This window comes from Staurois parvus, unplaced genomic scaffold (genome assembly GCF_062004578.1).
Source record: "Staurois parvus isolate SC_StPar_1 unplaced genomic scaffold, SC_StPar_1.0 ptg000813l, whole genome shotgun sequence".
NCBI classification, from domain to species: domain Eukaryota; kingdom Metazoa; phylum Chordata; class Amphibia; order Anura; family Ranidae; genus Staurois; species Staurois parvus.
In genome coordinates, this window is record NW_028318609.1 from 1,487,265 (window position 1) to 1,501,557 (window position 14,293).

The 14,293-nt window shown below is 41.3% G+C and overlaps 1 protein-coding gene across 1 annotated transcript in view; it reads right to left on the bottom strand.

The window, feature by feature from the left end:
* Positions 1-10,256: 10,256 nt before the first annotated feature.
* LOC149444126 (proton channel OTOP3-like) overlaps positions 10,257-14,293 on the bottom strand; it is a 91,827-nt gene continuing 87,790 nt past the window's right edge. Inside the window, exon 7 of the mRNA XM_089654884.1 lies at positions 10,257-12,612. Within this exon, the coding sequence (XP_089511010.1) occupies positions 12,442-12,612 (171 nt within the window). The 3' untranslated portion in view covers positions 10,257-12,441. The remainder of the gene's footprint in view (positions 12,613-14,293) is intronic.

The following is a 14,293-nucleotide window of genomic DNA, read 5'->3' on the forward strand; positions in this document are numbered from 1 at the left end:
TAATCAAGATTCCGCCCTACATAGCTGAAAACGGTGGAACATGCAACATGTTCCCAAAGATGAACTTATCCTTTAAGTATTGCAGCACATTTTTTAATGGGAGGTCACAAGTTCTACTTTAACACACCAAATATTGGATGTGCCCCTTTTTTTTTAAACCGTATACTACATTGCATGCCATGTGCATTGCAGTGCTAGTACATTGCCCACTAATGTAAGAGCATTTAGGTTCCACTCAAACTGAATGCCAAGGTGCAATGGTACACTTGTTGTTGTGTAATGCAGCAACATGCGTTAAAGTCTTCTTGACCATGCTATAGCCGAACGATGGCTACAGCGCAGACGTCCAGTTCTAGAAAGGCGTTATATGATGTCCCCCCAGAACGTCCCCTTTGGACACAGCTGATCATATGACACAGTAAAATGCCAATCACAGCGGCCTTTTACCGTGTGATCAGCTGTGTCCAATCACAACCGATCACCATGTAAGTACACTTGCCAGTTATCGGCAGTACTTTCCTCACACTGTCACATCATGAGGAAAGTACTGCCGATAACTGGCAACTGTGAAAAGATTCATCTACACTGATAATCAGGGCACTTTATCAGTGCAACCCCAAAAGTGCTGTACATCACTGCCCAGCAGTTCTGACAATCTGTGGCCATCAGTCAGTGCCCTTCAGTGCTGCCTATTAGTGCCCATCAGTGCCGCCTATCAGATCCCATCCATATCAGTGCAGCCTCATCAGTGTCCCCTCATCAATGCCTACTAGTGCCACCTCATCAGTGCACCCTATCAGTGCCCATCTGTACTGTCTACCAATGCCTATCAGTGCTTATCAGTGCAGCCTTATCAACGCACATCAGCGAAGGAGCAAAATTACCTAACTGCAAAATGTTATAATAGAAACAAAGAAAAACTTTTTTTTTCAAAATTGTTGGTCTTTTTGCATTTCTAGTGCAAAAACTAAAACACCTAGTGGTGATTAAATACCACCAAAAGAAAGCTCTATTTTTGTGAAAAAAAAATTATAAAAAATGTCATATGTGTGCAGTGTTGCATGACCATGCAACTGTCATTCAAAGTGCGATGGCACTGAAAACTGAAAATTGGCCAGGGTAGGACGGGGGTAAAAGTGCCCATTAGGCAATTGTTTAAAATTCATGTTACCAGAACACACCAATGTGAAGGGGGGTCTTGATATTAAAGGATTTGAAACAAATGTTGTTTGCAGTAAGTATGAATTATACTCACTAATGTTCTTTTTGTGTCTTTGTAGTAACATGGACCCTTCAATCTGGAATGATACCAATGTTTGAATCCAGAGGGTTTAAACATCAACTTTTGAATATTAGCACCTGCTTAGTACCTGTCATACATACCTATATTGCCAAAAGTATCGGGCCGCCTGCCATTACACACACACAAACTTTAATGGCATCCCAGTCTTAGTCCGTAGGGTTCAGTATTGAGTTGGCCCACCCTTTGCAGCTATAACAGCTTCAACTCTTCTGGGAAGGCCGTCCACAAGGTTTAGGAGTGTGTCTATGGGAAGGTTTGACCATTCTTCCAGAAGCACATTTGTGAGGTCAGGCACTGATGTCAGATGAGAAGACCTGGCTCGCAGTCTCCGCTCTAATTCGTCCCAAAGGTGTTCTATCGGGTTGAGTTCATGGCTCTGTGAGGCCAGTCACGTTCCTCCACCCCAAACTCACTCATCCATGTCTTTATGGACCTTGCTCTGTGCAGTGGTGCGCAGTCATGTTGGAACAGGAAGGGGCCATCTTTGTTATAATACCACTAACAGTTGACCGTGAAATATTTAGTAGCAAGGAAATGTCACGGATGGACTTATTGCACAGGTGGCAACCTATCACGGTACCATGCTTGAATTCACTGAGCTCCTGAGAGCAACCCATTCTTTCACAAATGTTTGTAGAAGCAGTCTCCATGCCTAGTTGCTTGATTTTATACACCTGTGTCCATGGAGGTGATTCCTGAATCCAATGATTTGGAGAGGTGTCCCAATACTTTTGGCAATATAGTGCATCTGAAACTTTGTCCTAGTATACATCGCCCCTTCTATGAATATCAAAGTAGTTGACCACAAGCAGACTAAATTACTCCATGAAATACATACTGTACCATACCACCTGTATTTTAAAAAAATGTTTTTCTCATTTTAGTTTTTATGTTGATTTTTGATCATGGTTAGATAAATATCCTGTGTACAAATCCCACACTCAAACCAGATGTAGTGTATTCAAATATATTAATAAATTAGTCTATGAATGTGATCTGACTGTGTGTACATTTGGGTTGCAAATCAGTCCTTTGACTGCTCTGTAAATCTATTATTCTGATTGCTAAGTTAATTACTGTGACATTTATAGGCAGGGTTGGCGTTTGTATATTTGCCGTCTTTGTGTGTGTTGTGCTTTTTATGTTCTGGGACTGGAACTGGTTTGGATAAATACTTTCCCACCCCAGTTCATTATCTTTTATGTGTACCCAATAAATCTTCCCTGAAGTACAAGTCCAGATCTTCTCCCAAGTTCTTGTTTACACAGGTAGATGTACAGATATTTCAAAGTCCAGTGTGTGTTTCAGCCAACTGAAATCAGCACATCTAATTGAATATTACTTTCTCTAGATAGCTACTTAGCCAGCAGATGTAGCTCTGGAACAAAACTTGAAGAAGTAGCTGCTGTAGTATATAAACATAATGGCTCTTAGTTTATACATGTAGCTCTTCTCCCATAGGAGCCACAGGGATACTGTCCAGGTCCTCCCCAAATACCCTGCAGCTAAGCATATAGACTCATTCACACATTTCTCCAACCAGTCTAGGGGTGTTGTTTTTGTTGTTTTATTTTTGGAGAACATGGATATGGGAGATGAGTTGGATACTCAAAAAATAGGAACTATGTACACTTGAGAACTTTATGTAATATTCAGGGCAAGCTATGCCAGAGTCTGTGATTGAATCAAGCAGTTGACTTCAGGTTTAAGGCAATAGTAAAAAGCAGTAGTAGTAGTAGTAGTAGTAGTAGTAGTAGTAGTAACAGAGGTAGTAGTAGTAGTAGTAACAGCGGTAGTAGTAGTAGTAGCTTCTTTAGGGCCCCACAGAAGTGTCCCTTTAAAAGTAGACCAGGTGGACAAAACTCTTTCAAACACCAGCCGCTGTTCCCTTTGCTAGACCTGCAGCTGATTCCCCAGCACCAGAGGGGGTTAAATAGCGTACAGTCTCTAAGAACTTTTAGGGATGTCTGAACTCACTGAAGAGCAGCTGGATGCCTTTCTCCATGATACCAGACCAGATCTCTAGTAGACAGCTTCTCCGTCAGCATAGCAGAATCTGGGTTTCAGCATTCAGGCCCTCAGGTTGTCCACCTGAGGCCGCATGGCAGTAGATGCCTGGCAACGTGCCCTCTCCCAGGCTGGAACAATCATATACTGGAAAGACCCAGAGCCCAGAGTGCTAACTGAATTTACAGTTACCCAGAATGCCATCAGAGCCATTCTCTCTGGGACAGGCTGAGGCTATATCAATATACATGCCACCATCTGTATAACTCCACACCTATCATCTAGAAACTTCTCAAAGTTTCCTGGATACAGAGGAAGCTATGCAGACTGGCAGCAGCTGAGCACACAGAGCAGACCTAACTAAATGATCACAGCTCATCAAGTACAGTGAGCTAACAATGCTTTCATCTAACAAATAATTACAGCTGCTCAGACTACAGAGTGATGACTAAATTTACCTATCAGAGACAACTAATTCTAACTATCTAATCCTAGCACCTCCCTAGGAGGGTGCTACATACATTTTATTAAGGATGGACTTGATGTTCGAGTCAAATGTCAGTTTGACTTGAACACTGGCCGTTCATGTGTTCACCTAACACAGGAATGGTAAGGGCATTCGGCGGACTTTTTACCTGCTTCACCCCACAATGCAGTGCACTCGGACAATGCATTGTGATTGGCCAAAGCACAATTGGGCGTTGGTAGCCCTGCCCAATTGTTTACATCTGACCAGCAAATGTCAGATTGCGGTGAGGGCTTGGGGAGTGCAGATGGGTCCGCAGGTGTCATTTTTTTGTTTTGTCAACGTCACCATGGCAACGCTGGACGCCATGACTGACGATGGATTACAAAGATGGAACCATTTTTTTGGCTTTTTTAAAAAATAAAGGTCTTGTCAAAAACTGTTGTTTTGTTTTTTGTTCAATAAAGGAATTTTTCAAAAGCCTGGCATCCTTATTTTTTTTTACTGAATTTAACCCTTTAGTAAATGGGTACCCCTTACTCATTCACAAGGGGGGGCAGCATCAAAGTTCCCCCTTATTTAAAGGGGTACCGTGATGCTAATGAGCTCCCCTGCCCGCAGACCCCCACAATCACCCCCACACGGGCCAGGATTGTGGGGAAGAGGCCCTTGTCCCCATTGGCAAGTAGCCTGGTAAGATGCAGGGGGGCACTCATCCTCCCCCTTTCCTGCTCTGCCAGGCCTGTGCTGGGATCAAGGGTCTGGTAGGAATTTAGGGGGGGTCCCATGCTTATTTTTTATTTTTATTTTTTATAAAAATGTCATTTTAAAAAAAAAAAATGTCAGTCCTGCTGCAGTAGGTTCTATACATTGTACAGATGTGCAACTTTGCAGGTAGTTTAAGGGGGCATGATATTTAAAAATGACTAAAAAAAATCCTTTACAATTCCATGCTATGGTATATACAGGTGTACCTTGGTTTACAAACACCTCAGTTAACATAATTTTTGGTTTACGAATGAAAATCTATTGAAAATAATGCCTCGGTTTATGAATTTTTTACACATTTTTTTTGCAATATGAAGTGTATGTCTGTGCCGATTTGTAAATGGAATTGCCGGCTTTTATTTTCTTCACTATAGCTCACAGAGCTGTCACTTTCCACAGAGTTAAAGGAAGCTTTGTTTCTTTTATGAAACTAAAAGGAAAAATTGTTTCTTTTAACTTGTGGAAATAAACTAAAAATAAACTTTCTCTTTTAGCTGGGGGGAAGTGACAGCTGAATCTCTGAGCTATAGTGAAGAAGAAAAAAAATGATAAATACATTTAAAAGCCAGCACCATAATAAATTAAAAAAACGGCGTGGGTTCCCCCCTCCCATAACAAGCCCTTTGGGTCTGATATGGATTTTGAGGGTTGCCCTTTATTTTCATATCAGACCCTAATCTTATATGAGGGACTGGTATGGATATTAGGGGGATCCCCATTCAGTATCTCTCAACCTACAAAAAGGAAGAGAAAGTGATGACATAGGATATAGTGTGAAAATGCACATAAAAAGCACATGAAAATTGATGTCACTGTGCATAAAACCTCACTGAAACGTGCATAAAAACTCATGGAATCTAATGTTTCCGAATGTTAAATCTACACATTTTTTTCAACAATTGTTATGCATGAATTTTTGCAAATGAGTCCTTAATAAACTTTCTTGCAGTTTGTTACCTTTTTATGAAGAAATAGTTGTCCATTTCACCATGTGCTTTTCAGGCTGATTCTGGGAGGGTCTGTTCTCATTATAATCACCTGATCAGGTCTCTTTTGAGACATCCCTTTAGTATACAAATGCATTTAATTTGTGCATTGCCATGTATTGTGCTGGTCTACAATTCACTTGCATTGGGAAGGTGTGTTGAAGTGCCAGTCAGAATTAATGGCACCACATTGCATAAGGCACGTTACTGTGCATTGAGATAAAATGATATTCCTGTTGCAGGGGATGCCTAAAAATTGTAGGGGTGCCTCCAGGTTGCCATATTGCATTGAAATTTTTATATTTTGTAGAAAATTAAAGAGGCTGAATATTGAAATAGAATGTCAATTTTTCCATTTCAGAGTTTTTTTTATTGTTTGTTTTGAAGGAAATTATAGTAAAAAATGGTGGTATGACACAATTCAAAGGTACAAATACAGGTATAATCAAGATAGGCACAGAAGGTTACAGTGCGGAAAGGATGCCAGGCAGTAGACAGGACTTCAGATAAGTTTAAGGGTCTGAATGATGGTACATTGAGTGTGGCGGATAAATTGTCAAACAAAAAAAAAAGGTTAGAAAACCTAGACCCTCTGCCTTCAAACTTGAGATGGAGAATATGAGGGTAACTATGATCAACAATAACATGAAATAAAAGACAGGGAAAAACCAAGAGAAAAGAAAGGCAGATAGTAACCACGTACAGACCAGTGACGTACCGATACATCACTGGACTTTAAGTGGGTATACTGGGATGATACCTGCAGCTACTGGATTGCTTTACAAGCAGCAGGAGGGAACGTCTCCCCCCTCTCCTGCTGCCTTCCGCAGCTCTCAGGCTCTCTGGTCCCATCTGGAGAACTGAACAACCAGCCAGTGGTCCCGCTGGCTGACCGTAGAGGTGATCGGAGATCTGAATGGTTCAAAAGCGATTTAAATTTTTATCACTTCTAGTTTCATGGTTGTAAACAAACCGTTTGGGTTGAAAAAAGCATCGGATCATACCGATCTTGGAATGATCTGAAGCTTTTAAGGGCAGAAGATCTGGGGTTTAATCACTTGCCTACCGGACACTTTCACCCCCTTCATGCCCAGGTAAATTTTTAACTTTCAGCCCTGTTATACTTTGAATGACAATTGTGCAGTCGTGCAACACTGTTCCCAAATGAATTTTTTATCATTTTTTTTTTACATTTTGAGATTTCTTTTGGCAGTATTTAATCACTACTGGGGTTTTTATTTTTGGCTAAACAAACAAAAAAAGACCCAAACATTTTTCTTAGTTTCTGTTAAGTTTTGTAAATAAGTGATTTTTCTCCTTCACCGATGTGTGCTGATGAGGCTGCACTGATGGGCACTGATAGGCTGCACTGATGGACACTGATGAGGAGGCACTGATGGGCACTAATAGACTGCACTGATGGGCAGTGATAGGCTGCACTGATGGGCACTGATGAGGAGAAAATTATGAGGCTGCACTGATAGGCGGCACTGATGCGCACTGATAGGCAGCACGGATGGGCATTGCTAGGCGGCACTGATTGGCACTGATAGGCGGTACTGATTGGCTGCACTGATGGGCACTGATAGTCTGCACTGATGGACACTGATGCGGAGGCACTGAGGAGACTGCATTGATATGCGGCACTGATAGGTGGCACTGATGGGCACTGATAGGCTGCACTGATGTTCAATGATGAGGAGGCACTATCGAGGCTGCACTGATAGGCAGCACTGATAGGCGGCACTGATAGGTGGAAATAATGGACACTGATAGGCAGCATTGATGGGCACTGAATACCAGCACAGATGGGCATTATTGGCTGCACTGATGGGGTTACACTGATGATCAATGTAGATGTCCCCCTAAGAAATGCCGCTTACCGGCTCTCCTCTCCTCACGTGCTGTGAGAGTGTGAGGAGAGGACAGTCGATAACCGGCATTTCCTGTTTACATGTGATTGGTTGTGATTGGACACAGCTGGTAACATGTAAAAGGCGTCTCTAATTGGCCCCCTACTTGGACACGTGATCAGCTGTGTACCCCAGGGGGCACACGGGGGGTGTAGTTCTGGGAGGACATCCATGGACACCCTCCCAGAACTAGCTGACCACTCTGGAGCCATCTTTTGGCTATAGCGTGGTTGGGAAGTGGTTAATACACCCCAGATCTCTCAATAAAGAGTACCTGTTACTACCTATTGTTATCACAGGGGATATTTATATTCACACATTTAAAACGATTCTAAAGATACATTTTTTTTGGAAAATAACAAATATGTCTACACTTACCTACCTTGTGCAGTGGTTTTGCACAGAGCAGCCTGGATCCTCCCCCGCAGGCTCTCCTGGATCCTCCTGTTTGTCGGGTGCAGCTTGCTATGGAGGCACCCACTGCTCCATGTGTCCATTCACACATGGAGCTGCGGCTTGGCCCCACCTCCTCTCTTTCCTCATTGGCTGACTGGCTGTGATTGACAGCAGTGGGAGCCAATGGCTCCCGCTTGCTGTCTCAGCCAATGAGGAGGCAGAGACCCGGGGCAGCAGAGGCTGTCATTCACATCTCTGGATCGCGATGAGGCTCAGGTAAGTAATAAGGGGGGTGGGGCGGATGCTGCACACAGAAGCGTTTTTACCTTCATGCACAGAATGCATGAAGGTAAAAAAACCTTGAGCCTTTACAAACACTTTAACAATAAAAGTGATTCAAAAATGTGAAAACAAATGTAAGCGACAGTCTCAAAAATAAATAAATAATGGGGAAAAATATTAAAGTGCCCTGTCCCCCCATGCTTGTGCGCAAAGTTGAATGCATGTGTCAGTCCTGCACGCCTGCAAACAGCGATCAGCCCACACATGTGAGGTATCACATCAGTAAATCTAGCACCAGACCTGTGTAAATCTAAGATTGTATCTTTTAAAAATGTCACCTATGGATAATAAAATTTGTTTGTCGCCATTGCATGTGCAATTTTAAAGCGTGACATGTTTAGCATCTATTTACTCAGCATAACATCATTTTTTATATTTTACCCAACAATTGGGTAATATTTTGTCTTTTTGTGCATTAAAATAAAAAAAGTGTATTTTTTCCAAAAGATTGTATTTGAAAACCCTGTATTTGAAAACACTGTGCGACATAAAAAATCGCAACGCCCGCCATTTTATTCTCTAGGGCCACTGCTTTAAAAAATATATATATAATGGTTGGGGGTTCTAAGTCATTTTCTAGCAAAAAGTGTCAGAAAAGGCTTGGTCTTCAAGTGGGTAATCTCAGTCATGGAAAAGAGTAAAGTGAGGAAATGGAGGTGGGGTGGAAAGGAGGGCAGTGGTCCATACTGTATGCTAAGAACCTAATTATGAGAAAATGTGGCTACAGTGTGGTTGGTGAGCAAAGCAATGTCCATAGACGTGAGTTCATAGATATTGGAAAAATAGTAATTGAGCGCTGGGAGTAATGATAATAAAAATGATAATAATAATGATAAAAAGGCCGCTAGCATAAAGGCAACCTCTAAACCCAATATCAGAAATATGTAAAATAAATATGCAGCGCTAATATTGATAAAATCTGGTGAAGACAAATAAATAACACAATGTCATATGTTAAATCACATATGTTAGATAGCTCAGTCCTTATAGTGATCAAGCAAAGTGATTATGTGCAGGTATTCAAAAGTCCATGGTCAATGATAATGGTGACTCTTGTGTACTTGTGAATGTACAAACAATGCACTAACCAGATAGCGCATTAATTGCGCGTGGAGCAATTAAGACCTGCTCCTGGTGCTCTGGACTTGTGATACCAGGCAGATGTCATCCGCAGGTCGGCCACTAGATGTCCTCAGTCTAGGTGCATTCTTAATCATTCCACCAGGGCCATCAACAGCAGGAGGAGGGGGAAGTCATATATCAATCCAAATCTTCAGAACCTTCAAAAATGGGCTCACATGGAAAGAATGAGCCCCAAGAAAGCTTCTAATAGTGTAGTAGTTCTTTAATGGTCAAAAATCCAGCATAAAACAAATAAATCAAAACTTACATCAGGATCTGAAAGGCCACCAATCAGGATGGCCTTGTGGTATATGCACACAGGTCAGGGGCACCTCCCTGACACATTTCGTGTAAAAACACTTCCAGTTCATAGATATCCCACGGGGACAAACCTTGAAGAAATTTTCAAGAGTATCGTTTAGGACACGAGAAAGCTTTTAGTTGATTATAAATCCATGAAGGCAAGTCTTTACCAAATAAATTGCACTTTTCAGGCCAAAGTTACAGTTTGTTTTGCTGCTAAGAGGGTGAATGTTGACCGTTTTTACTGGTACTTATGCAGGCCCCCAATTTGGTAGGGTAAAAGGGTATGGTTTGTGCTTTATCAAAGTGTAAATGGGCAGCATAGTGGCTAAATGGTTAGCACTTCCACGTGGCAGTACTAGGGTCATTGGTTCCAATCCCAACCACAGCACCACCTGCCTAGAGTTTTCATGTTCTCCCTGTGCCTGCATGGGTTTTCTACCAGTCCAAAGACATGCTGGTAGGTTAATTGGCTTCTTTCTAAATTGTCCCTAGCATGTGTATGTATGAATGTAAGTTAGGGACCTTAGATTGTACACCTCTTGAGGATTAGGGACCAATGTGAATGTACAATATATATGTAAAGCACTGCGTGAATTGACGGTGCTAAAATAAATAAAGCCATGAAAAAATCCACCTTGGACCAGAAGAGAATAACAAAGGGACATGTTTATTAGATACATTTAACATCACAAACTCAATGCATCCACTAAAGCATTTGAGAGAAGCTGAAGGATGTAGCTGAGTCACCCTGGATAAGACTGAATACCAGAGGTAAAGGCCTTTGAGGTGATAATAAAAATACTTTTAAATAAATGAAGTCATATAGTATCTGAGACCAGTCTTTGTCAGTTTTAGTGCCTAAAAAGTCTATTAGCCACGTATTAACATAAGAGCGGACCATAGTTACGGAGGGGGCATTAAGATGGGCATATAAGGTCGAAATGGGTGTGCATGGGTCATCCAAGCAAAACTGAGTTCAAAATTCGTGAGAATATTTTTGATATGGGGTCTAAGGATAAAGGACCTGAATCAGTGTTGTATTTGTGTATATTGAAATGTCTCTTTAGAAGGATTTAAATGCTTGTCTCTTAGCATTTACCTGGAGATCTGATTGAAAGCGTGCATTCAGGTGGTATATGGTGTTAACATATTAGTATCTAGTAATAAATATGAGCAAACTAGAAATTTGGAATAAGTCTCATACCTTAAGGGACATAAAAAGGGGCTAAAAGAAGCACGGATGTGGTTAGTGTTACAAAACGCACAACAGTAAAATCAGTCTGTATATTCAGTAAAGCATGCTTGTTATACTCACTGTGAAACCTAAGGAGTTAATCCTCCGCATTGTGTAAAAGGAAGTTTGATCCTGACTGCTCTGTCCCTCCCCTTGTTAAAGCGACCAATGCATATCTCCTGGTAAGACAGACCGAACCGTAGGCATTTTGCACATGCTCAGTTTGGTGTGTATTGCTAGAGAGGTTTTTTTTTTTCTTGGGAGAGTGCATGTGATCAGCACAGGGCCAATCAGCACTGGTCAGACAGAGGTCAGGGGTTTTGCATCCTCCTAGAGCAGAAAGAAAACTCCTCCTACAAGCTTTAGCTAGTGCTGGGCTGGACACTGATAGAAGCCACAATACTGCTCTAACTGCTGATGAGAAAAGGTATTTAGCAGTTTATATTTACTAAAATAATTGCATTTTCATGTTCTGTGTGCTGTGGGAGATCAAATATAGTGAATGCAGGGTCCAGAGTTTAGTAACACTTTAAGGAACCATGGCTGGAAGATTCTTGGGCCAGTGTAGAGTGACTATGTGAACAACATGTACCACATAATATTCTTGTAGGTTGAGAAGGCACATCTCTCTGTATGTACATAGTAGATGCAGGGTCCGGGGTTTAGTAACACTTTAAGGAACCATGGCAGGAAGATTCTTGGGCCAGTGTAGAGTGACTATGTGAACAATATGTACCACATAATATTCTTGTAGGTTGAGAAGGCACATCTCTCTGTATGTACATAGTAGATGCAGGATCCGCAGTCTAGTAACACTTTAAGGAACCATGGCTGGAAGATTCTTGGGCCAGTGTAGAGTGACTATGTGAACAATATGTACCACATAATATTCTTGTAGGTTGAGAAGGCACATCTCTCTGTATGCACATAGTAGATGCAGGGTCCGGGGTTTAGTAACACTTTAAGGAACCATGGCTGGAAGATTCTTGGGCCAGTGTAGAGTGACTATGTGAACTATATGTACCACATAATATTTTTGTAGGTTGAGAAGGCACATCTCTCTGTATGTACATAGTAGATGCAGGATCCGCGGTCTAGTAACACTTTAAGGAACCATGGCAGGAAGATTCTTGGGCCAGTGTAGAGTGAGTATGTGAACTATATGTACCACATAATATTTTTGTAGGTTGAGAAGGCACATCTCTCTGTATGTACATAGTAGATGCAGGGTCCGAGGTTTAGTAACACTTTAAGGAACCATAGCAGGAAGATTCTTGGGCAAGTGTAGAGTGACTATGTGAACTATATGTACCACATAATATTCTTGTAGATTAAGAAGGCACATCTCTCTGTATGTACATAGTTTTTTTGTAGATGCAGGGGAAGGTTTATTTTAAAAAAACAGAAATTTTAAAATGGCTTGTGTAGAAATTTTTATATGCTATATTGCATTTTTGAAGAATGCAATGTTTTCCTTTGATTTATTTATTTAACCAAGATTTGGTTTCATAGTTTAAAACTGTATTCACAAGCAAAATATCATACAAATAGAATGTCCATCGGAAGATTAGTGTCTCTGATATCTTAAGAAGGAACAATTAGGCAGTAAGATAGACCTCCAGCAGCCCTCCCACGCTGTGCATCCTGTAGAAAACAGACAAGGGTAGTCCAAAGTTGAGAATGGAGAGCCATGCAGAAGATCCATAGAACTCCTGTTCCAGACCATTTGTATATTGAGGATGATCTCCAAAAGCTGACATGATCCATAACTGTAAAAGATCACAGAAATGTGAACAATGCAGGCAGTAAGTGGAATTTGTGCATAAACGTGATATATTTACATGTACTTTTCCAACACTGAACACATACAAACAATAATGGTTCAGTCTGTAAGGTCCTACACGGGGTCAAAAACTGTTGCAGAGGAGGAATGGAAGTCTTTGATTCAAGGTGCAATCACAACCAGGAAGCCCTTTCACAGTAAGGACATTTATCTATGGGTTCAATGAAGTGTACTATGCAAAGTATACCACTGTGTCCAATTAATTGGTGGGCATAGTAAAGGTAAGTTATCCTAAAGGATGCGGTTTATTGTGAAGCTTTTTACATGCTTCAGCATCACTTTCCAGTAATTACAGTTGAGCATAAGGTGACTATTACAATTTATTGTTATTGAAGAGGTGTATGAGGGGGCTGGATCAGAACCAGGTTCCCACCGAATCAAAAAAAATTGCTAAAAAGTAACTAACTCATAAGCTTGTGCCATGTCTTATCATATTTGTTTCTTCCCTGTGTGCGACAAAAAAAGCTCACCTAAATTAATCGCTTCCTGACCGCCCTATAGCAGAAATACTGCTACAGGGTGGCATGGGTGCGCATAATCACATATATGGGCAGCACAGTGGCTAAATGGTTAGCACTTCCGCTTGGCAGTACTAGGGTCTTTGGTTTGAATCCCAACTACGACACCCCCTTCCTGGAGTTTGCATGTTCTCCCTGTGCCTGTGTGGATTTCCTATGGGTACTCCGGTTTCCTCCCACACTCCAAAGACATGCTGGTAAGTTAATTGGATCCTGTCTAAATTGGCCCTAGTATGTGTATGTATGAATGTAAGTTACGGACCTTAAATTGTACGCCCCTTGAGGGTTAGGGACTGATGTGAATGTACAATATATATGTAAAAGCCCTGTGTAAATTGGCAGCGCTATATAAGTACCTGAAATAAATAAATATATATGTGATTTTGCATACTCGGGTAGGGGGCACACGTCAGCTGCGTGCTTGCCCTACCCACTCTGCCATTCGTGGCGATGGCTGTCAATCACCGGGTCCCGGCTGGTAATTACTCACTGGCTCCCGGTGATTTCTGACGATCACCAACAGGGAGGAGGACTGTTTTGTTTTCTAACAGTCCTCCTCCCTGTCAGCTCAGGCACACTGCTCTGGATGGCAGCACAGCCATCCAGAGCAGTGTGCTTACACTAGGAAAACACTCCCTGCACATAGTTAACCCTTTGATCACCCCTCATGTTAACCCCTTTCTGCCCAGTGTCATTAGTACAGTGTCAGTGCTTTTTTTTTTAGCACTGATCACTGTATTGGTGTCACTGGGGATATCAGTGACACCAAGTCAGTTCCCCCCAGTGTCAGAATGTCTGCCGCAGTGCCGCTATAAGTTGCTGATTGCCACCATTACTAGTAGAAAAAAAAATCCCAGTATCTATACTGCCATTTGTAAATGCTATAACTTTCACATAAACCAATTAATTTACTCCTATTGGGATTTTTTTTTTAGCAAAGACATATAGCAGAATACATTTTGGCCTAAATTTATGACGAAATTTGATTTTTAAATTTTTTTTACTGGACATGTTTAATAGCAAAAAGTCCAAAATATAGTTTTTTTCTCAAAATTGTTGATCTTTTTTTTATAGTGCAAAAAATTAAAA